The sequence below is a fragment of the Herpailurus yagouaroundi genome, unplaced genomic scaffold (assembly GCF_014898765.1).
Source record: "Herpailurus yagouaroundi ecotype Mexico unplaced genomic scaffold, PumYag 201, whole genome shotgun sequence".
Lineage (NCBI taxonomy): Eukaryota > Metazoa > Chordata > Mammalia > Carnivora > Felidae > Herpailurus > Herpailurus yagouaroundi.
The window spans coordinates 1,647,755-1,673,943 of NW_024412432.1; the positions used below are offsets into that span (position 1 = coordinate 1,647,755).

The window sequence follows — 26,189 nt, forward strand, 5'->3', positions numbered from 1 at the left end:
GGGTTCCAGTTCTTAAAAAAGAGATGAATTCTAAGATCTCTTTCTGCTAAGATTCTATTACTGTTTGAAAATTCTGACCCCTTTCTATATGGAATTTCTAATAACAAGAACTCCAGAGGAATTATATGGCTACAAGTGTATGAATAATAGGAATTTTTTTTTTTTTTTAAGTAGGCCTCACACCCAGTGTGGAGCCTAATGCCAGGCTTGAATTTACCATCTTAATTGCAGAATTAAGACCTGAGCTGAGATCAAGGAGTTGGATGCTTAACTGACTGAGCCACCCAAGTACCCCTCTCAAATATTTCTTACTGAAATCAGACGATTATTGGTAGTTTCTTAGGGTCTTTCCAATGATTTCTTGTTAGGTTTTTATGACATTCATGATTATAATATGACTCGTATATCTATACTGTCTTAAGCATGAATAGCTCACTAAGCTATTCCTCATCGATTGTTCCTCAAAAGTAAAGTCATTATTCCTACCAACTTTAGTAAGGTTGTTTTACATAACAATCAGAAGTACACCAAGAAAAATCTGTTCTCCTACTCTGATCTCTGGATCTGCACAATTTGAGAATTGTCACACAATTCTAAAAACATAGTTTAACGTGAAACTAAAACCTGGATCCACCGTAGAGGGCTAACAGATAGATCTGTGGGCTCTATTTTCATAACAGTACTGTTTGAGCCCTCAAACCTCTATTAACCCCTATAGCAATTCTTAACACATTTCTATTTCACATGATTTGTTTGCCTATCCAGAAAATGCTTTCTAATTTTTAGGCTTAAGTCATTAATGTGTGTACTATTCAATGTATGTTTTAACATCAATTATCTGCCAAATACTGTACCACACAATAGGTATAAAATGAAAAAAACCAATGTCAAAAATAATGATTAAACCTTACTCAGAACTAGTCTTTCCTAATCTCGTTAAATGGCATCATCACCTAGCCAACTTGTCATGGTAGAAAACATTCAGCCAGTCCTTATTCCTCTTTTTATATTACTCCCTACATTCACCACCTCAGAAAGTCCTGCTGGTTCTACCTCAAAATATATCACTTTCCTTCATCATGCTACCACCTCTCTAAAACAACTGTTGGCAAACTTTTTCTGTAGAGTCAGATTTTAGCTATTTGTTATTTTAGTTTTGCAGACTATACTGTCTCCTACCCTTGTAACACAAAAGCAGGGACAGAAAACACATAAACAAATGTGCCTGGTTAGTTTGAGGGAAGGCTGGAATCTCTCTGTATCAAACTCTAAAACAAATAGTTTAAACTGGGAGGATTTCCTGTTGGATTGGAGAGTCATCTTTAACTTCGTTTCCTCCTGTCCTTCATTCCAAACTGGCCTCCTCGCTGTTCCTCAACCATGGCAAGCATGCTCCCACCTCAGGGCCCCAGAGCACTCCTTCTGTTCCTTCCACCTGCACTCTCCCAAAATACCCAAATGACTGACTCATTCACTGCATTCAGGTCTCTGCTCAAATGACATCTCCTAAGAGGTGCTTTTTCTGACCATTGAACCTAACACTCGCCACCACTCTTACTTTACCCTGCTTAATTCCATTTTCAGAGAAAAATATGAAATGTTTGTTGTTTATCTCAACTTCGTTCCCTAGAGCAAGGACTTAACTTTGTTCACTGCTATATCCTGGGCACCCAGAACAATGTTTGAATCTCAAATACCTATAGAATTAACAAATACATATAGCTAACATGTGAAGACTGATGTGTGCCAGGCATGTGCTTTAGATGCAGTAGTTCATTTAAGCCTCACCACCACCCCTTCATTAGTTCATGTAAGTAATATTGTTAGTTCCATCTTACAAATGGTGAAACAGATAAAGGCCAACCAGCTTGCCAATGGTTACACATCTAAAAGCTGGCAGATCCTGGATTTGAACCAAGCAATCTAACCCTGTAGCTACCACCAGTACCATTCACACATGGACGAACAAGTCCCTGGAACTGAATGGTCCCTGCCCCTTTTAACTGAGAGATGAGCATCCCAGTCCCTACAAGCTCCATTCAGCAGCTTCATTACTTAGTTCATCTGCCAGGCTTCTATGAGCGCTTATATTTGTGATCCCTGAGTTATAGCGTCATCAATTCCCAGCATTCAGAGTTGAGGCTTGTTGTATAGACCTCTAAACTTCTGCTCTGAATTCTTTATCTATTTAATAAGATCGATATCTTCCTCAAAGGAAAGCATGTAGATAAACAATCAGCATATTGCTGGGCACAGCATTCAGTATCTGATAGCTTTTACTGTATCACTTTTAATAATGAAAGCTATTAATTTGGGGGGCAAGAAGGCATCCCTTTTGACCTGTAGCAGATAACCACACCCTCTTTAAACTCTCTCTTGATGGCCCATTAAAGATTGACCGTAAGGCTCTTACTCAGTACATCATATATTAAGCTCTTTGTGAAATAAAGTGAACTGAGTATCTCAACCTTTAGTCACCTACGTCACAAATTTCTACCATTCGCTAAGAACTGGGGCATATAAGGATAAAGAATAAACATACCATATATTTATTGAGTGCTTACTATAGGCCAGAGCTGGGTCACGTTAAGTGCTTTGCATACACCATCTTATTTAGTAATCACAAGAACTCAGCAATGATCTCAATTTTACAGATGAGGAAACTGCCCAAAGTTTCTCAGCAACTGTCAGAGCCAGCACTAGATCCAGTCTGACTCCAGAGTCCAGGTTCTCAACACCAAGTCCCAAAGAACTGGTCCCAGACTCCAGGAGCCACTCAGAAGAGGCACGGGTAAAACCCCAACCCCAAGAGAACTGGCAGGAATGGGTCCAACCCGGCGCAATAAAAACAGGTGTCTGGGCGGAGAGGTGAGCTCGGAGCTTGTTGTACCTTTGCCGGCGGCTTCCGCGCGAGGCTTGGGGGCAGAGGCATCCATCTGGCCAAGGGGAGGGGCTGGGCGGCCTGGTTGCGTAGAACACCCAACAGGAGGCCGAGGACCCCGAGGAGGCGGCAGGCGGGAAGACCACTTCCTGCAGCCCTCCGTACATCGCCCCCGTGAAGTGCGACGCCGCGGGACAAAAGGGAGCACAGGTGGGGCCCTAGAGAGAAGGGATGGCGGCGTCCGAGGCAGCGGCAGAGCCGGAGGGCGCTGTGTTGGCTGGCAAGGCGGCGCTCACCTAGTCGTCTCGAATTCGGCCAGTGGGGGAGGGGGGAACTGCAAGCCAGCAAGTGGACCCCTCACCCTCCCTCTCACAGTTGGCCCTCCCTGTCTCTACTTTCCCCAGCAATTTCCAACCCTAAATCGGAAAATCCCGCGAGATCAGGCTCCTGAACTGTCATTGGGATCTCGCGATAACAAAATCTTGGTTCACAAGGGCGGAGCAATCTGCCTGCCATCTTTGCTCCGGGAAGCCGGTGAAAGGTTCGCGACAGTTGCAATTATCGCGAAGTTTAATATGGCTTTCCTTCCCCGCGCGGAGCTTGCGGGATACAAGGAAGCCGGAAGACCGATGTGGGCTAACACCTACCGTGGTCTTTTAAGGGCAGACCTATAGCGGGAGACCAGCTCCGCGATCGTGGCCCGCCGGTTTATGTTTGGTGCTTCCCCGTGTATGCACACGCCTTGGAACCTGAGGTGGCGAGTGATTCCCTCCTGGAGTGCTGTCTCAGCCGGGTGGATCACCCACGGGAGGCTGAGTACATTCAGCGCGTTTTCTTGGGTCACACAGTAAATAAAATACAGTCCTAAGTAACCTGAGTGCAAAACCAGCAACACATGCCAGAAGTAGAAGACAAAGGTTAAAAAATACTATGAAAAGGTAAAGTGTTTTTACGTGTACCGTCTAGTTATAGTGGTTTGTGTGACACATTATGGAAAAACACTAGGCCGACTTTCGGGCTGTGTTTGTAAAAGCATCATCAGAGCAGCACGCTACTCACAAGTTAAGGGATACGGCTTATTTATACCACAAATTTTAGTGGCTTAAAACAGCCCAGAAGGATTAGGGACAAGACAAATTTATTATGGTACACTTCTGTAAGTCAGAAGTCTAACTGGGGTGTCTTGAGGCTAAAATCGAGGAATCAGCTGGATTGCATCTTTCCTGGAGGCTCTCCAGCAGAATCCCTTTCTTTGCCTTTCTACACATTCCTGCCACCTGCCTTCTATCTTCAAAGCCAGAGCTGTTGCATCTCTGATCTTTCCATAGTCACATCCTGGGTAAAATACTTAGATCCTAAGAGCTCTTACAAGATTGGGGCTACCGGAATAATCCAGGATAATCTTCCCATTTGAAGGACTGTACCCTCAATTACATCAGCAAATTCCTTTGCCAGGTAAAGTAATATATTCATGGGTTCCAAGATTAGGATGTGAACATTTTGGGGGGCTCATTATTCTGCCTACCAAAGGGTTTAAATGAGGAAAGCTATATGGCTGTTTGCTTTGCAATAGATAACTATTCTTTGAGAGATACAAATAATTAGCAGTATGTTTTCATAAAACCCTTCATCTAGAATAGCACTTGTTTCTGTTTACCAACAGGCAGAAACCTTATATCTAAGAAAAACATCTAATTCATCCACTGTGTGTGAGATGTTGGCCCTCACACATCTGGAGAGGTTATGTCATTTAACCTCATTGCTTCAGTGTCCTCACCTATGATAGCAAGTACTTGGTCATAGGAAGGAATGTGTGGATTGCTATTAATGTTATTGATGGAATGCATCCTCTTGAACGTTGCATGATTCTGCATAAGCATTGCTTCATTTTAGTATTTTGGCTAATTTTAATATTTTGGTAGTATAGCTATTAGATTTATTCTAATCTATTAGATTAGAATTTTAGACTACATTCTAATTTCAAACACCATGGACTGTAAGGCATATTATTTAGGTACAGCCAAAAAAAAGAAAAACTGCTCTTTATATAAATTGTAACTCTTAATTTTTAACATGCATCCTGATACTGGAAATCTTTTTTTTTTTTTTTTTTTTTTAATGTTTATTTTTGAGGGAGAGAGAGACAGAGTGTGAGCAGGGGAGGGGCAGAGACAGAGGGAGACACAGAATCCAAAGCAGGTTCCAGGCTCTGAGCTGTCAGCACAGAGCCCAATGCAGGGTTCGAACCCACAGGCTGTGAGATCATGACCTAAACTGAAGTCAGACACTCAACCAACGGAGCCACCCAGGTGCTCCCTAGAAATTTTTAAACATAGGAAAAAAATTTGCTTCTTGGAACTGATGAAATACATCTGTTATACTTAAACTCTTTTCAAAATTGTTTCTAAAATCAATGGCGATTGGAAATTTCAACCAAGCTTACTTTTTCTTTTTACAACTACCAGAGAAGTTGGATGTATTCCCCAACTGAAATAACTAGTTGTGTAATACTTACTCTTCCAGAAGTCTACTAATTTAAGATCTTGATCTTTAAAAATCAAGTGGTAAGACAAAACAAGAAGTAAATTTTTTATTTTTTATTTATTTATTTTTTTAAGTAGGCTCCACACGCAGCATGGAGCCCAGTGCAGGGCCTAAACTCACAACTCTGAGGTCAAGACCTAAGCTGAGATCAAGAGTCAGACGCTTAACTGACTGAGCCATCCAGGTGCCCCAGAATTTTTATTTTATTTATTATTTTTTAAAAATATTTAATATTTATTTATTTTTGATAGAGACAGAGAGAGTGTGAGTGGGGTAGGGGCAGAGAGAGAGGGAGATACAGAATCCAAAGCAGGCTCCAGGCTCTGAGTCAGCTCAGAGCTTAATACGAAGCTCAAACTCATGAACGGTGAGATCATGACCTGAGCCAAAGTCAGATGCTCAACCCACTGAGCCACTCAGGCACCCCTAAATTTTTATTTTAATGAAAGAGATCATCTGGTTGAAGGAATACTCTTGTGACTAACAAAGGAAGAGGGGTCTTCAGTTTCTGAGTATTTATTTTTTAACCTCACCACCATGTTTGTAATGCATAGTGAAGCAGAAAAAATCATGACATAAAAATATGTTTTAATGGGGCACCTGGGTGGCTCAGTCGGTTGAGCGTCCGACTTCAGCTCAGGTCATGATCTCACAGCTCATGAGTTCGAGCCCTGCGTCAGGCTCTGTGCTGACAGCTTGGAGCCTGCAGCCTGCTTCAGATTCTGTGCCTCCCTCTCTCTCTGCCCCAACCCACTCACATTCTGTCTCTGTCTCTCTCAAAAATAAATAAACATCAAAAAAAAATTTTTTTAAATATGTTTTAGTGAATTAGATGCTTCACAAAATTAGATATCCTTAAACATCCCTTTTCCCAGGTAACAATAGCTGTTGTCTGAGGCCATTGCAATGACGTCCTTGTCTAGGTGCTGGTGTTATAAACATCTAACACTGTAATACTAATCACTGCAAAGTGAAATTCAAAGTCTTGGGAAATACTTGGGAATTCCTGAAGCCAATATAAAAAATAAAAAAGGATCTAGCAAAATTAAGCCTATTAAAACAAAAAGAGGGGGTGCCTGGGTGGCTCAGTCGGTTGAGCGTCCAACTTCAGCTCAGGTCATGATCTCGCGGTCTGTGGGTTCGAGCCCTGCATTGGGCTCTGTGCTGACAGCTCAGAGCCTGGAGCCTGCTTCTGATTCTGTGTCTCCCTTTTCTCTCTGCCCCTCCCCCACTCATGCTCAGTCTCTCTCTGTCTCAGAAATAAATAAATATTAAAAAACAAAAACAACAAAAAGAGAAGAAGCATAGATGACGATAACAAAGACATTTCAAAAGAATATTACTTCGATATCAAAGAGGCCCTTGAGAAAGATGATTAAACCTTCTAATATTTTACCAAAAAGTCTTTCTTTATGCTTACACTGCAAAATTCGAACATATATCTATATGTGGTTCATAAACCTCCAAAATTGTGAGTTAATTAGAAGGGCTCAAGAAAAAAATAGGTGTTTCAGTCCATTTGTGCTGCTGTAACACTACCACAGTCTGGATATCTGATAAACAACAGGAATTTATTTCTCACAGTTCTGGAGGCTGGGAAATCCAAGATGAAGGCATGAGTGAGCATGGTTGTGTTCTGGTGAGGCCCCTTTTCCTGGTTCATAGCTGGCAACTTCTTGATATATCTTCATATGGTGGAAGGGGCCAGAGAACTCTGTGGTATCTCTTTTTTTAAGGGCACTAATCCTATTCATGAATACTCCACATATGTGTGCGACATCACATTGGGCATTAGGATTTCAGCATATGAATTTTGAGGGGACACCAACATTCAGGCCATAGCAATATGAAAACTTTGAATAAGAAATTCTTAGTTAGATGATTTTAAGTTGTAGCATTTCTCCCTTGATATAATGTTCCAGCCACTGTATCAAGGGAAAGAAAGGGAGAAGAGATGAGTAATTTCTTGTTCTTACTCATCTAGGCATGGTAGAAATAGATATGTTCTTTACCAATAAATGATCTACACCCTGAAGTTTCAAAGTCAACATTATTCAACAGTATTAATATACCTAAAATTACTGAACTGTAAAGTTAAAAATGATTAAGAAGGTAAATTTTGTGCGTGTGTGTGGCAGGGGTAGGGGGGTGGTAACTGCAATTGAAAAAAAAAACAAACAAACAGCTAAAGACCTGGGTCAACAGAAGGACAATTTAAGACTTGACCAAGTGTAGTGAAAGATCCGTAGTAAATGGCAGTACTAGGAATATAATGAGTATTGTTACATCTTGAGTCTTCACCAATGCCATTTTTACTTCATAGACTCATTTAACATTAAAACTTGAGGAAATCTCCGAGATCCCTTGATCCAGTGTTCTAATTTGAAGATAATAAGGTAATTTGAAGGGCACCTGGCTGGCTCAGTTGGAAAAGCATGCTACTCTAGATCTTGGGGTCATGAGTTTGAGCCCCATGTTGTGCGTAGAGATTATTTAAAAAAAAATCTTAAAAAAAGAAAATGTTTAAAAATAATAAGATAGTTTGAGAAACATTAGCATATTTTCCCCAAGGTTACAAATAGCAAAGTCAGGACTAGAACATGATTCCTCATTCTCATTCCAATATGATAGGTGTATATAAATATTATTTCACAGGAGATATTTTTAGATTTGAAAAGTTAAAACTTTTGAGTTTGTTTCCTGTAATATTTCATATCTCATGTCATATAATAAGCCTAAAAATCCTGTAACAAAACACCAAGACCTGCAGATTGAAATACTTTTATAAAAATACTCAAAATGCATTGCTGGCTGAGCAGAAAAAAAATGTAGAATACTCAGAGGCCAAAAATAAGGAGGAAACTGAAAACCAGCTTTTTTTTTTTTTTTTAATTTTTAACGTTTATTCATTTTTGAGAGACAGAGCATGAGCGGGGAAGGGGCAGAGAGAGGGAGACACAGAATCTGAAACGGGCTTCAGGCTCTGAGCTGTCAGCACAGAGCCCAACGTGGGGCTCAAACTCATGAACTGTGAGATCCTGACCTGAGCTAAAGTCTGACGCTCAACCCACCAAGCCACCCAGGCACCCCTGGAAACCAGCTTTTTAAGCTGACACTTATGCCACTGCTGTCCTGGAGGCATTTGCCCATCTCAGTTACAGAAAAGGTCTGAGTTTTATCTGTCCTATGGGGACAGAAGACATGATCTTAACCTCTTACAAGGTCGCAAATTGTAACTGAGACCCTCAATTGAAATCAGACGCCCTGAAAGGCCACTCTGTCAGTGAAATACTGGGTAGAAGAAAATCTGGACAGCAGAAATGGGGGAAAATGAAGAAAAGTGACTTGTCTGTCTTGGCATCGGCTCTTCCAACAGGGTGTGCATGTGTGTGAATTTCCTTTGATATTTTGACACCACCGCCGTGCCCTCAAATGGATTTAGGATTTGAATTCATATAACCTGTATGATCTAGGAAACTCCAAGCCAAGGTAATAATGTAGTGCCAGGTTAATTGCATCCAGGCTGGTAAAAAGAAGCAAGCTCATGCTCTCTAAAGGAAAACAAAGATTTGTTAAAACAAAGATTTCTCAGGGCGCCTGGGTGGCTCAGTCAGTTGGGCATCTGACTCTTGATCTCGACTCAGGTCAAGATTTCACCATTCACGAGATCAAGCCCCGTGTCCAGCTCTGTGCTGACAGCATGGAGCCTGCTTGGGACTCTCCCTGTTTATCTTCCTATCCCCTACTTGCTCGCTCTCTCTTAAAATAAATGAATAAGCTTAAATAAATACATAAATGTCCCTCAAAGTTCTCAGAGATAAATCCCAAACAATTTACAATCCCCAAACTGCAAAACATGCACAAAACAAGCCACCATGAACAAAAGCCAGGAAGGAAAACATGCAACAGAAATAGACTCTTAGTAAGTTCAGTTAACAGAAGTATTAGATACAAGTGTTTTTGTGTATGTGTGATTAAAATATTTACTGATATTTTTGGAAGTGGAACTGAAAACATGAGAAAGAAAAAAAAGACACTGTCAGAAAACAGCAAATAGATTTGTTAAAAGAGCCAGAGCTTCTGGAAATGAAAAGTTTATTATTGATATTTCAAACTCTATGGTAAATTAAACAGCAGATTAAACACACCCTAATAGAGAATTCATGAACTGAAATATCTAAAGAAGCGACTCCAAATGCAGAGTAGAAAGTCACGTCAATGGAAAATACAAAAGAAAAGTTAAAAGAAATGCAGGCTAGAATTGAATTTTCACAAGTAATGAATAGAAAGGCTGAGAGGAAAAAATATTGAAAGAAATGATAATTGAAAATTCAGAATCAGGAATCATAATGAATTAAGTGCAATACAAAGAAAAAGATCAGTAGTTAGAACATTGTAGTAAAATTACAGAAGCAACAAAGAATCTTGGAAGCAGCCATTAGAAAAGACAGATTACCTATCTAAAATAGAATGACAGTTTGATAACAGTTAACTGATAGCAGTTAATAGTAACAAGAAAGCCAGAAGACACTGGGATAGTAACTTCAAAGTGCAAAGAAAATAACTATCAACCTAGAATTTTATAGTCAGCCTAACCATAATGAGCAAAACAAGAATATTTTCAGACAAAACAAAACACCTATGGTCTCTCACTACAGGCCTTTTTTAAGGATTTTGAACTAAAAAAAAAAAATCTGAAATGTAAGAATGATTAAGGCTAACAAAATGAACAAATAACCATTGACTGTATATAACTGATGATGTAATTTGGATATATAAAAAATAAAGGAAAATTAAAACACTGGACAGATATAACTTAAAAATATGATAACAGTGGAAGACTTTAAGATGTTGAGATAAAGAGAAGAGATATTGATCAATTTTACTGACCGGAGTATTCACGTTGTCAGAGTATATGTAATGGAATAGTAAAGGAATACATAAGTTCTTAATAAAAATGTGGGTAATAAAGTTCAATTAATCCAATACAAGGCAGGAAAGGAGGGAAAAAAGCAAAAGCACAATTAATAGCACAAAATAGGAAAAATTCTTGTATTTCAGTAAAAGTAATAATGTCTTAAACAGATTAAAATTTTTGGTAAAAGTGACACTCAGATTGGATAAAAACTAAATCCAGCTACATGTCACTTATAAGATATAAACTACATCTATCTACATGTCACTTATAAGATATACACTTAACAAAATAAAGGCAAGGTTGGGACTTTGCCTATATTAAACCAGATAGAGAAATAGTAGAGAAAAAGAGTTAAAGTAGCTAAGAATATTAATATCAGACAAAGCAAGCTTTAATGTAAAATGCATTAAATATAAAGAAATTAGCCACATAAATGATAAAAATCTTAGTTTGCCAAAGAGGTAAAAAGTTTTCAATGTATCATCACCTCTTAACAGTCCCAAATATATGAAAGTTGTCAGAATTTCAAGGGGTAATTGATAAATCCACAAACATGATAGGAATTTTTAATATTATTCACAATAATTGAAAACTAAGAAGAAAAGTAGAATCAAGCCACACAATTAACAGTCTTCATCTAATAGACATATATAGAATATTCCATTCTACTGTTAGAGAATAAACATCTTCACAAGCACATAGGGAACACACATAAAAATTGACCATGAATGTGTCATCAAGCAAGTCTCAACAGCTTTCCAGCAGTCTGCTTCACACAGATCACATTCTCTGATCCCATGAATTGTTATGAGTCAACATTTAAAAAATATTTTTTTAAGGTTATATATTTGGAAATTTAAAAACATTTCTAAATAATTTAGAGGTCAAAGAAAAAAATCATCGTGGAAATTAGAAAATAATTGTACAGCAGAATTTAAAACATGTTTTTAGGCTCTTTCAGCTGAAGCCATACTAAGACAAACCCCACATATTAATGTAAGATAGTCTTCCATATAATACTTCCAAAGAAATTCACCAACATAGATTTTATGATCCTAACTCTTCATCTACATTGACGATACAAAAGGGTTGGATGAGAAGAATTGGAAGAAGGGAATGGGAGATTAGAGAAAGAGATTGATAAGGCTATTGCAGTACTAAGTCCCACACTTCAAGAAAAACAAAAGTGATTCAGAGGAATCACTTGCAAAGTTTAATATGCATCCCCTGGAATATGTGGGACATGGGGGGGGGGGGGCATTTGCCTCAAACCTTAGAAATCTGAAGGACAAGTACTGTGGTTGGCTAACTGCCCTGAAGTTGAATAAGAAAAGTTGAGGCATTGGGGGGCCACCTTACAAAAGATGACAAAAAGATACACATTTCCCCTGGAGCAGTGGTAGGTCTTGGGTGAGAGGAAGCCAGCAGAGACTTCAAGATGACCCTATTTGGGGCCCTGGATAGCCTGTGCCTAGGGGTAAAGCAGTGACTGAAGAACAGAGAAAAGCATCCTGTGAGAGGAAGATGTTTAAGGAGAGCCTATGCAATTTCATGGCAGTTAAGTAAGACCTTTGCTGTTCCTTACTTTATCTCCTTTTCCCAGGATCAATCCTGAAAAAGTCAGAAGCAGCTTAGTAAGTAGGGGCAGAAGGCAGAGGCATAATTCTTATGAAACAGGCAGTCATCCCCACTTTTTTCACGGCACACAACTCATCTGAGGCAGATATGAGCTCTGGTAGAGGAAGACATTTAGGTTTGAATGAGTGTAGAAATCTTAATTTTAATATCACAGTCGACTTAACTGCTAAACTGAGGCTTTCTGTTTGTCTAGTGGCTAAAACTAACCACACGATTTTTTATTGAGAGATACCAAGAAGACTGTGGTTTTTCCTAATTTTCTTTCAAGGGTATAGAGAAAAACTAGCTCTCAAAGTGGGTTTGAATGAACAGCAAATAAACGAATTTCTATTCTAATTTCGTCTCATGGGCCCTGCTGTTTCAACATCCATTAGGACTGAATAAATAATAGAAATACCACACATCAAAGCTAGTAGGAAATTAGTACTTAGGAAGTAAGAAAATGCTTATACTGAGAAAGAAGAAAAGCTGAATGATCTATACCTAAAACATAAGTTACAAAAGAACAACTAGTCCTAAAGAAAATAGAAGAAAAATAAAGAAAAGAGATTAATGAAAGAATAATAAAAAAATACAATAGTGATAATAAAGCCAAAGGTTAACTTCTAAAAGAATAAAAAACTAGGCAAACCACTGGTGAAATGCATCAGGAAAAAGAAAAAATACAAATAAACATTATGAATGAAAAATAGGGCAAAACTAAAGACAATTCAAAGATTAGAAAAATATGGGAGTATACTACAAATAATTTCATGCCAAAATTTTAAATGTATATTTCCTTAAAAATATATTAAAAAATAAAAAGAGGCCCTGAATGAAACTATAACTGTTAAATAACTTGAGTCAGCAATTGAAAATGCCCCTCTAAGGAAAGACCAAATCCACATGGCTACATAGGCAAATTCTTCTACTAAATATTCAAGGAAATAGATAAATTCAGTATTATTAAACTCTTCCTGAGAATAGATGAAAAGCTTCCCAACTTATTTTATTAACTTAGTGAAATCTTGACAGCAAAATCTAATAAGGACTGTATGACAAATGAAAATTACAAGGCCAACTGTAGTTATGATTACTGATGTAAAAATTCTTTTAAAAAAATTTTTTAATGTTTATTTTTGAGAGAGAGAGAGCGCAAGAAGGGGCAGAGAGAGAGAGGGAGATACAGATACGGAATCTGAAGCAGGCTTCAGGCTCTGAGCTGTCAGCACAGAGCACAAACGCAGGGCTCGAACCCATGAACTGTGAGATCATGACCTGAACTGAAATCGGTGGCTTAACCAAGCTACCCAGGCGCTCCTCAAAAATTCTAAGCGAAATATTAGTGAATCAAATCTAACGCTGAATAACAACAACAATAATAATAATGCATCATGACCAAGTTAAGTTTATCTGAGGATTTCAAGTATAGTTTCAAATTGGAAAATCTAATAGTGTAATTGATTAGCAGATTAAAGGAGAAAAATTCTAAGATCATCTCAGTAGATGGGAAAATCATTTTATAATATTCAAACAAATATTAGCAAGATAGCAATAGAAGTAAACTTCTTTAACTTAATAAAGGTGTCTATTCCAAATCTGTAGGAAACACTATGCTTAATGGTATACACGATCCTTTTAAAACCATGAACACACGATTATCAGTTATTTCCACATCTGTTTAACATTGGTCCAAGTCATTTCAATAATAAAAGAAAGCTAAATATAAATTATAGATATTAGAAAGGAAAAATCGAAACTGCTGTTATTCAGGAGAGGGTTCTGGGTAGATGGTGGAGTAGGAAGCACCAGGAATCTGTCTCTCCACTTGGGCAGTAATTGAGCTGGAAGAATCTGCCTGATGGAACTATTTTGGAACTCCAGAGTTTGTTGAAGGCTTGCAACTTCCAGGGGAAGACTTGGGAGAGGTAACTGTGGTTAATTTTCGACAATTTCAGATCTTAGCACAGTAGCAGCAATCTGTCCACCTCCCCCAGCCGCTAACAGGTAGTTGTGCATGTGTTCCTCGCACAGTTTGCACAAAGCTGTGAGAACTAGGGTGGACTTAAAGGACTCTGTCCTCTGACTATTGGATATCTCGGATCTGATTGCTGATTGTCCCTTCCAATCACAGAAGTACAAAGAGGAAGCAACCATCATTGCACCTACCCCCATTTTTGCAAGCCCCTCCTTCTCTGGCTGAAGTGATAGACAGGATTTAAAGGGCTAGCCACCCTTTTTTCCCTGCTTCATTTTTTGGCCATTTTCTCTTTCAGAAGCCAGACATTAAAGAGTAAAACATCCAAAAACAACTGTATACATTAGAGACTGACCACACATGCCCAGGGAAAGGCTCAGAAGAGACCTGAGAATACATTATTCACACCTCAGGTTGATTCTCAGCACAGAGCCCACAAAAAAACAAAAACAAAAGCAATAAAAGATAGCAAATCTTGGAGAAGGTAAGAATCTGGTTTCCAGAGTTACTACATTATTAGATTTAAATGTCCAACATTCAACCAAAAAGATCACAAGACAGAAAGAGAAACTGGAAAATATGGCCCCTTCAAAAGAAAAAAAAATAAATGTGCAGTGACTGTCCTCAAAAAAGCACTAATGGGAGATATATAAGATAAAAACTTTTTAAACACCATCTTAAAGATGCTAAAAGAACTATAGGAAGGTTTGGAGAAAGTCAAGAAAATGATGTGGGAAGAAATTAGAAATCAAAGAGATAGAAAACCTAAACAAAATTAAAAAAGAAATTCTGGAGCTGAAAAGTACAATAACTAAAATGAGAAACTCACTAGAAGAATTCAAAAGCAGATTTGAGCAGCCAGAAGAACAAGTAGACTTGAAGATAGGACAATGGAAATTACTGAGGCTGAGGAACAAAAACTTCAATACTCCATTCACAATAATGGACAGAACAACCAGACAAAAGGTAAGTAAGGACTTAAACAATAAATCAACTAGGTAGACACAAAGAATATTCTGCCCCAAAACAACAGCATATACATTCTTCTCAGGTGCACATGGAACATTTTCCAGGATAGACAATATGTTAGGCCACAAATTCTCAATAGATTAAAAAGATAGATATCATACAAAATATAATATAAAGTATCTTCTTTGACTAAAATGGAATGAAGTTAGAATTGATAACAAAAATAAAACTGGAAAATTCACGAAATGATGGAAATTAAATAATACACTTTTGAACAACTAATGGATCAAAGAAGAAATAGTAAGGGAAATTAGAAAATCCTTAGAGAATAATAAAAACAAAAACACAATGTACCAAAATTTATGGAATGCAGCAAAACCAGTGCTGTAGGAAATTTATAACTATAAATTCTTACATTAAAAAAGAAGAAATCTCAAATCAACAACTTTAACTTTACAACTTAAAGAACTAGAAATAGAGCAAAAAAATCCAAAGCTAACAAAGGAAGGAAATAAAAATTAGAGTGGAGTTACATGAAATAGAAAATAGATAAACAGTAGAGAAAATCAATGAAAACAAAAAAATGGGTTCTTCAAAAAGACCAATAAAATTGACAAACTATTAGCTAGATGAACTAAAAAAAAGAAAACTCAATTTAGTAAAATCAGAAATGAAAGTGGAGAAAGATTATAAGAGAGTACTATGTATGATATGTATGGCAAAAAATTGGATAACCTACGTGAAATGAACAACTTCCTAGAAACAAAAAACTTACGAAGACTGAATCATGAAGAGAGGCTCCTGGGTGGGTCAGTCAGTTAAGCATCTGACTCTTGATGTCAGCTCAGGTCATGATCTCATGGTTCCTGGGATCGAGCCCTGTGTTGGGCTCTGTGGGCTCTGTGCTGACAGTACTGAGCCTCCTTGGGATTTTCTCTCTCCCTCTCTCTCTGCCCCCCCTCCTTTTCTCTCAAAATAAATAAATTAATTTCTTTAAAAAAAGGATAGGGGCTCCTGGGTGGCTCAGCCAGTTAAGTGCCAACTTTGACTCAGGTCATGATCTTCTGGGTTTGGGGGTTTGAGTCCCACATCAGGTTCTGTGGTGACAACTGAGAGCCTGGAGGCTGCTTTGGATTCTGTTTCTCCCTCTCTCTCTTCCCCTCCCCCACTCATGCGCGCGCGCTCTCTCTCTCTCTCTCTCTCTCAAATGTAAATAAAAAACATAAAAAAATAAAAAATTACATAGACTAAATCATGAAGAAATAGAAAATCTGAATAGACCTATACCCAGTAAGAAGATTGAATCAGTAATTGAAATCTCCCAGCAGAGGAAAGTCGTGGACTTTATGGCTTCATTGGTGAATTCTACCAAACATTTAAAGAACTAATGCCAATTTGTCTCAAATTTTTCTAAAAAATTGAAGAGGAAGGAACATGTCCTAACTTTATGGACCCAGCATAACTGTAATATCAAAGCCAGAAAAACTCACTATGAGAAAAGAAAACTAAAGGCCAAATCCCTATGAACATTGGTGCAGAAATCCTCAACAAAATACTAGCAAACAGGATTCAGGAGCATATTAAAAGGATTATACACCATGACTAAGTGGAATTTCCTCCTGGAATGCAAGGATGATTCAACACATAATATTTGATCAATGTAATACTCCATATGAACAACATGAAGGAAAAACCACATGATCATCTCAATTGATGCAGAAAAAGCATTTGACAAAATTCAACAGCCTTTCATGATTAAAAAGAACACTCAACAAACTAGGGATAGAAGGAAACTACTTCAACATACTAAAACCCATTCATGGAAAATCCTGACATAACATTGTACTCAATGGTGAAAGACTGAATGTTTTTCCTCTATCAGGAACAAGGCAAGTATGCTGACTCTCACCATTTCCATTCAACATAGTACTGGAAGTTTTAACCAGAGCAATTGGGCAAGAAAAAGAAATAAATCCAAATGGGAAAGGAAGAAGTAAAATTATGTTTGCAGATGACATTCTCCTAAACACACCGCAGAAAACAGCTGTTAAGACTAATAAATGAATTCAGCAAAGTAGCAGGATGCAAAGTAATACACAAAAATCAGTTGCGTTCTATACACATGAACAATCTAGAAAGTAAATTACAAAAGATTTCTATTTATAATACCATCAGAAAGAATAAATACTTAAGAATTAACAAAGGAGATGAAAGACTGTACACTGAAAACTACAAAACATTTCTGAAAGAAATTAAAGAAGACAAATAAATGGAAACACTGCCTATGTTCATGGATTAGAAGACTTAATACTGTTAAGATGTCAGTAGTACCCAAGGCAATATACAGATTCAATGTAATCCTTATCAAAATACCAATTTTTTTTGTTTGCAGAAATAGAAAATCCATCCCAAAATTCATATGGAATTTCAGGGTACCCATAACACCAAAAAAAAAAAAATCTTGAAAGAGAAGAACAAAGCCAGAGAGGCTCACATTTCCTGATATCAAAACTTACTACAAAGCTACAATAATCAAAACAGTGTTACTGGCAAAATGAGAGATCAGTGGAGTAGAACAGAAAGCTCATAAAGGAACCCTCACATATATGGCCAAATGATTTTAAAGAAGGATGCCAAAACTATTCAATGGAAAAAGGACAGTCTTTTCAACAAGTGGTACTGGGAAAACTATGCAAAAAATGAAGTTGAACCCTTACCTAACACCATATACAAAAATCCACTCAAAATGGACCCAGGACCTAACTATAAGACTTAATACTTAATAAGACTCTTAGAAGAAAATAGAATAAAATCTTCACAACATTGGATTTCTTCCTGATTTCTTGGATATAACACTAAAAGCACAAGTAACAGAAGAAAAAACAGACAAATTGGACTTCATAAAAATTTTGTGCATCAAAAAACTATTCACAGGGTAAAAATACAACCCAAAGAATGTAAGAAAATGTGTGCAAACCATATATCTGACAAGAGATTAATATCCAGAATTTTAATATCCCAAAGTTCTTTATGAACTTCTAAAAGTCATAAACAAAAACCAACCTTATTAAAATTTTTTTTAACATTTATTCATTTTTGAGAGTGAGAGAGACAGAGCATGAGCAGAGGGCAGAGAGAGACACAGAATCCAAAGCAGGCTCCAGGCTCTGAGCTGTATAGCACAGAGCCCAACGTGGGGCTTGAACTCACAGAGTGTGAGATCGTGACCTGAGCTGAAGTCAGACCCTTAACTGACTGAGCCACCCAGGCGCCCAAAAACCAACCTGATTTAAAAAGGACAAAAGGTTGAATAGTTATTTCTCCAAAGAAGATATACAAATGGCCAATAAGCACATGAAAAGATGCTTAAAATCTTTAATCATTAGGGAAATACAAATCAAAACTACAAAAAATTAAATTAATTAGTTAATTTTTTAAAAATTAAAAATAGAATTGCCATGTGATCCAGCAATTATATTTCTGGGAATATACCCCAAAGAATTGAGAACAGAGTCTCAAAGAGACATTTTTACACCCATGTTTGTAGGTGTTATGGACAATAGCTAAATGTGGAAGCAACCCAAGTGTCCATTGATCAACAAATGGATAAGCAAAATGTGTTATATGCATACAATGGAATATTACTCCACTTTAAAAAAGAAGGAAATTATACAACATGCTACAACACTGATGAAATTTGAGGACATTGTGCTGAGTGATATAAGCCAGTTACAAGAAATCAAATATTGTATGATTCCACTAATATGAGGTATTTAGTGTAGTCAAAATCATAAAGACAGAAAGTGGAATAGTGGTTTCCATGGACTGGGGGGAGGGAAGGGTGTGGAGTTATAGTTTATTAGGTACAGAGTTTCAGTATTGTAAGATGACAAGCGTTATGGGGATGCATGGTGATTATGGATGCACAACAATATGCATGTATTGAATACCACTGAATGGTACACTTAGAAATGTTTAAGATGGTAAATTTTATGTTACGTGTATTTCACCACAATAAGAAAAAGAAAAACTATTATTTACAAACAATATGCACATTTACACGAAAAACAAGAGAATATACAGATACATTTTTAGAATAAGAGAATTCAACAAGGTTTGTGGGTGCAAGTGCAGTTTATGAAAATCAACTGCATTCCTACACCAGCAATACAAATTAAAACATAAAATATTTAAAAGATACTATTTATGGTAGCAACCACAAATATATGAGTATAGCTAATAATTATCTTTAAGACTGCATGCGACATATTTGTAGAGGGAATAATAAAATTTTATTGGAAGTCTCCAAAAGGAGAGATATGCTATGGCATGAAACTTTAATATGATAAAAATTTTAGCTTTCTTCTAATGCAATTCCTTTTGAATTACTGCAAAGTTTTTCCCCTTGTCAAGGGGACTGTAAAGGGGAAGTGTAACATGCCAAGAATAATCAAGATGATTTTGATAAAATATCAAAGGAAGGGAGGAACTGTTCAATAAATGACTTCAATACTGGAACAATTGATTTTTCACAGGGAAGATAAATGGAGTTGAATTTTTATCTAATGCCACACACAAAGTTAAATTGCAAGTAAATGAAAAACCAAATGTAATATGCAAAACTTGAAAATTTTTAGAAAGGTTTAAATTTAGAGAGAAAGAAAAGAAACAAACACTGACCCAAGATTCTTTTTCGCATGCTCAAAATTTCTAGTAAGCCCAGCACAGCTATCAAATACCAAATGAGTGGTAAAGGAATAGAATGATGAAGGAAGTGATATAATAATACCATTTGTAGGACTACATAAAAAGCAGTTACCTTACTAGACATGCGTATATGTTTATGTGACTGTTGTATTGTTTATAGGTCAAATATTGCATGTTAATGACACATATATGGTTGTGTTTGAACTATTTCTTTTAGCATATTTTTATTTCAGTAAATATTTTAGTATATTTTAATTTAAGCAAGTCAAATAAAAGAGTTAGGAGCATAGAAGTGTTTATAAAAGGTCTGTATCATATATAATTAACTTATGAAAACAATCAGCATAAAACCCTACTTGTAACTATGCAAGAACATGCTACTCAAATTTAAGTTAGCATTATAGGAATGAGATAGATTGCTTAAAATTAAAATGTAAATCAATAGTTAATATTGCTTTAACTAAATACATCAAATACAGACTTAATCACATGACATTTTAAAATGCCAAAACTAACTTTTAAAAACTAAATTAAAAATTGAATGTAATTTCAGATAAAATATTGAAAAATAATACTTGGACTATCTCCCTTCACTCATTTACCTAGAAGTGTGGCAGCATAGAAAATTAGCTGATAAAAGTACCATAGAAAGACTTTTTGCCCAACTAGGAAAATACTAATGAAGATGTATTTTCCCAAGGAATTAAGTAAACTCCAAAAATCCATTACATATTTATAATAGAATCTTTTTTCCCAAAAGATTCCAGTTAAAATAGTGAGGACTACATTTGAATAACATCTAGATAATGCAAAAAATGTAGATTTATTTTCATTAAACAGGATAGAAACATTAAATACTGGGGTACATTAAAAATTATAAAGTTTTTACAATTGAAAAAGATTTCAGATTACATGATTTGTAAGGTCCATTTCACGTCTAAAATTTTATGTGATTTCTGGGGTGCCTGGGTGGCTCGGTTGGTTAAGCATCTGACTTTGGCTCAAGTCATGATTTCGCAGTTCATGAGTTTGAGTCCAGTGTCGGGCTCTGTGCTGACAGCTTGGAGCCTGGAGCCTGTTTCAGTTTCTGTGTCTCCCTCTGTCTGCCTCTCTCCTGTTCATGCTCTGTCTCTTTGTGTCTTTCTCAAAAATAAATAAAACATTAAAAGTATTTAAAAAATAAAATTCTATGTGATTTCTGTAAAAGATAACCTTTTCCCAAGTTATTTTAGACCACATTACCTCATCATTGATGACTTTACTTGGACATTCATTGCTTAAATTCTTTCAACAAGGCAACTGTTTCAAAAGAGAATCTGTACATGGTTTAAAATGTTAACACTCACATTTTTAACAGTATGCCTGTGTACTTTATAAAGATGGTTGCCAAAGTTTTACTTTTCAAATATGTTTCTAAAGGGAGTGATACCTTAGGAACCATGAAACAATGGTAAAAGGGAATTCTGTGGTCATTAAAGGATGTTCAGACTTGAATAGGAGTTTATTTTGAAAGCAAATATTGTGCTTCCTTAGTATCATTTTATCACATTGCCCTATATTTATCAATATATTTGAATGAGATGGCATAAGCTGGGAAATGACAGTGTTTGGTTAATAAGAAGTTAACTCAAGGAACTAATTAAAACAGGGAAATATGAAAAGCATGTAAAAGTTAAATGAGTTTATTTTTAAACTGGACACTATTTTTGTTAATATAAAGCAACTCTTTCAGGCGAACTACTCCTTCCAATTTATGCATAGATTATTTGACAGACTGGTTGAAATACTCCATACCACTTTTGCACAGTAGAAATGCAAAACCCAAAGAATTCATATTTTCAAGACTGTTAGCACTTTCTTAAATTTCAATAATTTATTCAATTTCTGCAGAAAAACATGGGCTTTCTTTTTCTTTTTCTTCTGTTAGTTATTTATATAGTTTACTTTTACAGATTCTCAATGTCTAACAGCCTGCAATAATACCATCATTTAAAGCATTTCTTAAGATCTTCTTGCATTTAACATTGTTGTCACAATAATGCCTCTTGTGGCTGTGAATTGTCCTGAGTCTTTCCACATTCACAATCATGATAGACTCTACCTTTTCTTTTCCTATCAACCTTTTTATTACTTTTCTTCAGGAAAGATTATATCAGTTCCTAAGTCTGTGACAATTTGCATATCTGTTAAAGTTGGACATTATTGCCATTATTTTAGACGGTAATTAAAAGAAGCAGAGAATATGATGCTGGGGCTAATACGTGGTTGTTTATTATTAGAAAAAAAATTATATATATATTTTTTAATTTTTTTTTCAACGTTTATTTATTTTTGGGACAGAGAGAGACAGAGCATGAACGGGGGAGGGGCAGAGAGAGAGGGAGACACAGAATCGGAAACAGGCTCCAGGCTCCGAGCCATCAGCCCAGAGCCTGACGTGGGGCTCGAACTCACGGACCGCGAGATCGTGACCTGGCTGAAGTCGGACGCTTAACCGACTGCGCCACCCAGGCGCCCCGAAAAAAAAATTATATTTTGAAGCAGAATAAGCCTAGAGCCAAAACAAAGTGATTTAAGCAAAGAAAGTCCCCATTCTCTCTTCCATTTCCTAAAAAACTTAGCATTCATTCATATATATGGATATTATTTTTTTTATTTATTGAGATATAATTGATATATACCATTCCAATAATTTCAGGTGTAACACATAATGATTCAATATTTGTATATATCGTGGGGTGCCTGGGAGGCTCTGTCATTAAGCGTCTGACTCTTGGTTTCTGCTCAGGTTATGATCTCATGGTTCCTGAGTTTAAGCCTCCGCATAGGGCTTTGCACTGGCATGACAGAGCCTGCTTGGGATTCTCTCCCTCCTTCTCTCTCTGCCCTTTTCCAACTTGCTGCACATGTGCTCTCTCAAAATAAATAAACTTAAAAAACATTGTATATATTGTAAAATGATCACCATAGTGTAGTTAACATCTGTCATCATACGTAGCTATAAATTTTTTTTCTTGGATGAAAATTTTTAAGATTTATCCTTTTAGCATCTTTCAAATATGAAAAATACAGTATTATTAACTGTAGTCACCATGGTGTATGTTACATTCTAAGTGGATATTCTTGAAGTAAAAAAAGAAAACCACCACTTCTTTCTAAAGAGTTTTAATTATTATATAGTGATACATATTACTAAAGGAGTAAAGTACAAATTTTGTCATCTATATTATTCAAAACAGGTCGTCCCTCCAAGCTGATCATAGTTTAGTAGAGGAGAAAAGGCTATAGACCAATGTGATAAATGACATGTACAAAGGGTTGCTGCATGTTTTACTGAAACTAGTATCTTTCAGACTCTGGATACAACTGTATAAACCAATGATAATTTGGATGGTTCTTTTCTCAACTATGTAATTTTTTATATTATATATAACCTAACCAATAGACCATTTTAATAGAGTAACCCAGTTTAATGTTAAATTCTATGAAATGTCAATTTCTTTTCTGCCATAAAAATTCTCTAGCTATTGGGGCTCCTGGGTGTCTCAGTCGGGTGAGCGTCCAACTTCGGCTCAGGTCATGATCTCACAGTTTCTGAGTTCAGGCCCCGTGTCAGGCTCTATGCTGACAGCTCAGAGCCCACAGCCTGCTTTGGATTCTGTGTCTCTCCCTCTCTCTGCCCCTCCCGTGCTCATGCTCTGTCTGTTTCTATCTCTCAAAAATAAATAAATGTTAAAAAAAATTTAAAAAATTCTCTAGCTATTGAGAAAAATTACAAAAGAAATATTAATAAATGCTACAGAATCTTAGAAAAGTTGGCAGTCCCCTTAGTGTCTAATTCATTCAACAAATATTTATTTTGTACATCTAGCATAAGTCAGAAAACTTGCTAGGCACTAAAGATACAGCCATGAACCAGAAAGACATGGTCCCTGCCCTATTAAAACTCCAAATCAATAACTTGTCCAAAATTGTTAAAGCATAAAGATTTCATATACTACCAAACAGTTAATTAACACAGATTGCTATTATTGGAATAATTTTTATACTTAGCCCCATTATAGTAGAACTTGAGAATATCAAAGTGCACTTGGGTGGCTCAGTCAGTTGAGCATCCTACTCTGGATTTAGGCTCAGATCATGATCCCAGGGTTATTATCAAGCCCCATGTTGGGCTCCCTACTGAGCATGGGGCCTGCTTAAGATTCTCTCTCTCTCTCTCTCTCTCTCTCTCTCTTTCTCTCCTACTGCCCCTCTCCCCCATTCATGTTCATTTGTGTACTCTCTCTCTCTCTCTAAAAAAAAAAAAAAGAAAAAAAAGTTAAAGATCATCAAAATGAAGAAAACCTTCCAGAAAGAAATAGAAGATTACTTGCAGATGAATAGATAATATTCATTTTAGACACTTCGAAAACTTCTGCAAGAGGACCACTGAGATACACACACACACACAAACACACACACGCACACTGAAGGAGAGAAAAATTTCCAAAACCAGTATTTTGGACACTTATCCAGACTGTCATTTAAATATGAGAGTGCAGTAAATCTGCTACTTAAGGCCTCAGAAACTTTGCCACACAAACACCTTATTTATGAAAAACGATTCTTGAGCACAATAATAGTAGGCAAGTTTAGTACACCATTTTTAATAGTGGATAGAATAACTAGACAGAAGATCAATAAGGAATGACTACACTTGAATGACATTGTGGACAAATTGGACCTAACAGACATAAACAGAATTCTCCTTCTGGCAACCATGTATTACACGTTTTTCTCAAGTGCATAAGTAATATTCTCCATGATAGATAGATAGGCCACCAAATAAGTCTTAATAAATTTTAAAAGACTGAAACCACACAAAGTGTCTTTTCTAATCATAATGAATGAAACAGGAAATCAACAGCAGAAGGGGAACTAGAAAATTCATAAATATACAGACATAAAACAAAGTCTTAAATAACCCATAGGTCATAAAACAAATCACAGGGAAATTAAAAATATCTTGAGAAAAATGAAAAAAAGACAACAACTTATGGGATGCAGCAAAAGTCGTGCCAAGTACGAAGTTTATAGCTGTAAACATATTAAAGAGGAAAGGTCTCAGATCAACAGCCTAACTCTACAACTTAAGGAACTAAAAAAAGAAAAATGAATTAAATGCAAGGCCAGCAAAAGGAAGGAAATAACAAAGATTAGAGCAGATATAAATAGAGAGTAGAAAAACAATAGAGAAAATGAAACCAAGAGTTCATTTTTTGAAAAAGATCAACAAAATTGACACTCAGCTTATATTAACTAAAGAAGAGAGAAGACTGAAATAACTAATCAGAAATGAAAAGGAATATATTATTTCTGATGTTACAGAAATAGAGAGAATTATAAGAGAGTAATAAACAACTGCACACCAACAAATTCAATAACCTAAATGAAATGGACAAATTCCTAGAAACATACAACCTACTAAGACTGAATCATGAAGAAGTAGAAAATCTGAATAGACTTTTTACTAGTAAGGAGATTGAAGCACAAATGTCAACAAACAAAAGCCCAGGACCAGATGGCTTCACTCGTAATTTCTACCAAACATTTAAATAAGAATTAGTACCAATCCTTCACAAACAGTTCCAAAAATTTAAAGAGGAGGAACACTTCTTAACTCACTTTATGAGGCCATTATTATGCTGAACTAAAATAAACTAAAAATTATCAATCAATATTTCTTATGAATGAAGTCCTCAACAAAGTACTAGCAAACCAAATTCGACAGCATATTAAAAGGATTGATTATACACTATAACTGAATGGGATTTATTCCTGAGTGCAAGGGTGGTTCAACATCCAAAAATCAATGTAGTACACCGTATTAACAGAATGAAAATCAAAACAAAACATGATTGATTGATGTAGAAAAAGCATTTGACAAAATTCAATACCCTTTTACACTCAACAAACTGGGGACAGACACTAATTTAACGTAATAGAGCCCATTTATGGAAAGCCTACCTCAAAAATCATACTTAATCAAAGATTGAGTGCTTTTCTTCTAAGATCAGGAACAAGGCAAGTATGTCCACTTTCACCATTTCTATTTAATATAGTACTGGAAGTCCTAGCCAGAGGAATTAGGCATGAAAAAAATAAATAAATAAAAGGAATCCAAACTGGAAAGGAAGAAGTAATATTATTTCTGCTTGCAGATGATATAATCTTATATAAAGAAAACCCAAAAGACTACATACACACTCAAAAAAAGCTGTTACCACTAATATACGAATTCAACAAAGTAGCAAGACACAAAGTCAAAATGCAAACATCAGTTCCATATACATTCACAGGCAATGAACAATCTGAAAACAACCCCATTTAAAAATGGGCAAAGGACTTTAATAGACATTTCTCCAAAGACAATATGCAAATGGCCAGTAAATACATGAAAAGATGCTCAATATCACTAATCATTAGGGAAGTCAAGTCAAAACCACGATGAGCTACCTCACTTCACATCATTAAGATGGGTATTAAAAAAGACAACAACAACAACCTACAAAACATCAAGTGTTAGGATGTGG

General features: G+C 36.3%; 1 protein-coding gene across 5 annotated transcripts in view; it reads right to left on the minus strand.

The window, feature by feature from the left end:
- The window catches only part of ERCC6L2 (ERCC excision repair 6 like 2), a 148,549-nt gene extending 145,151 nt beyond the window's left edge, over positions 1-3,398 (minus strand). For 2 of the 5 annotated variants that reach the window (XM_040450230.1, XM_040450231.1), the window contains exon 1: positions 2,891-3,393. In XM_040450230.1, the coding sequence (XP_040306164.1) occupies positions 2,891-2,936 (46 nt within the window). In that variant the 5' untranslated portion in view covers positions 2,937-3,393. Of the gene's footprint in view, positions 1-2,890 lie in introns of all 5 variants that reach the window. The other 3 variants (XM_040450229.1, XM_040450227.1, XM_040450232.1) reach the window with 3 other exon arrangements.
- Positions 3,399-26,189: the final 22,791 nt, after the last annotated feature.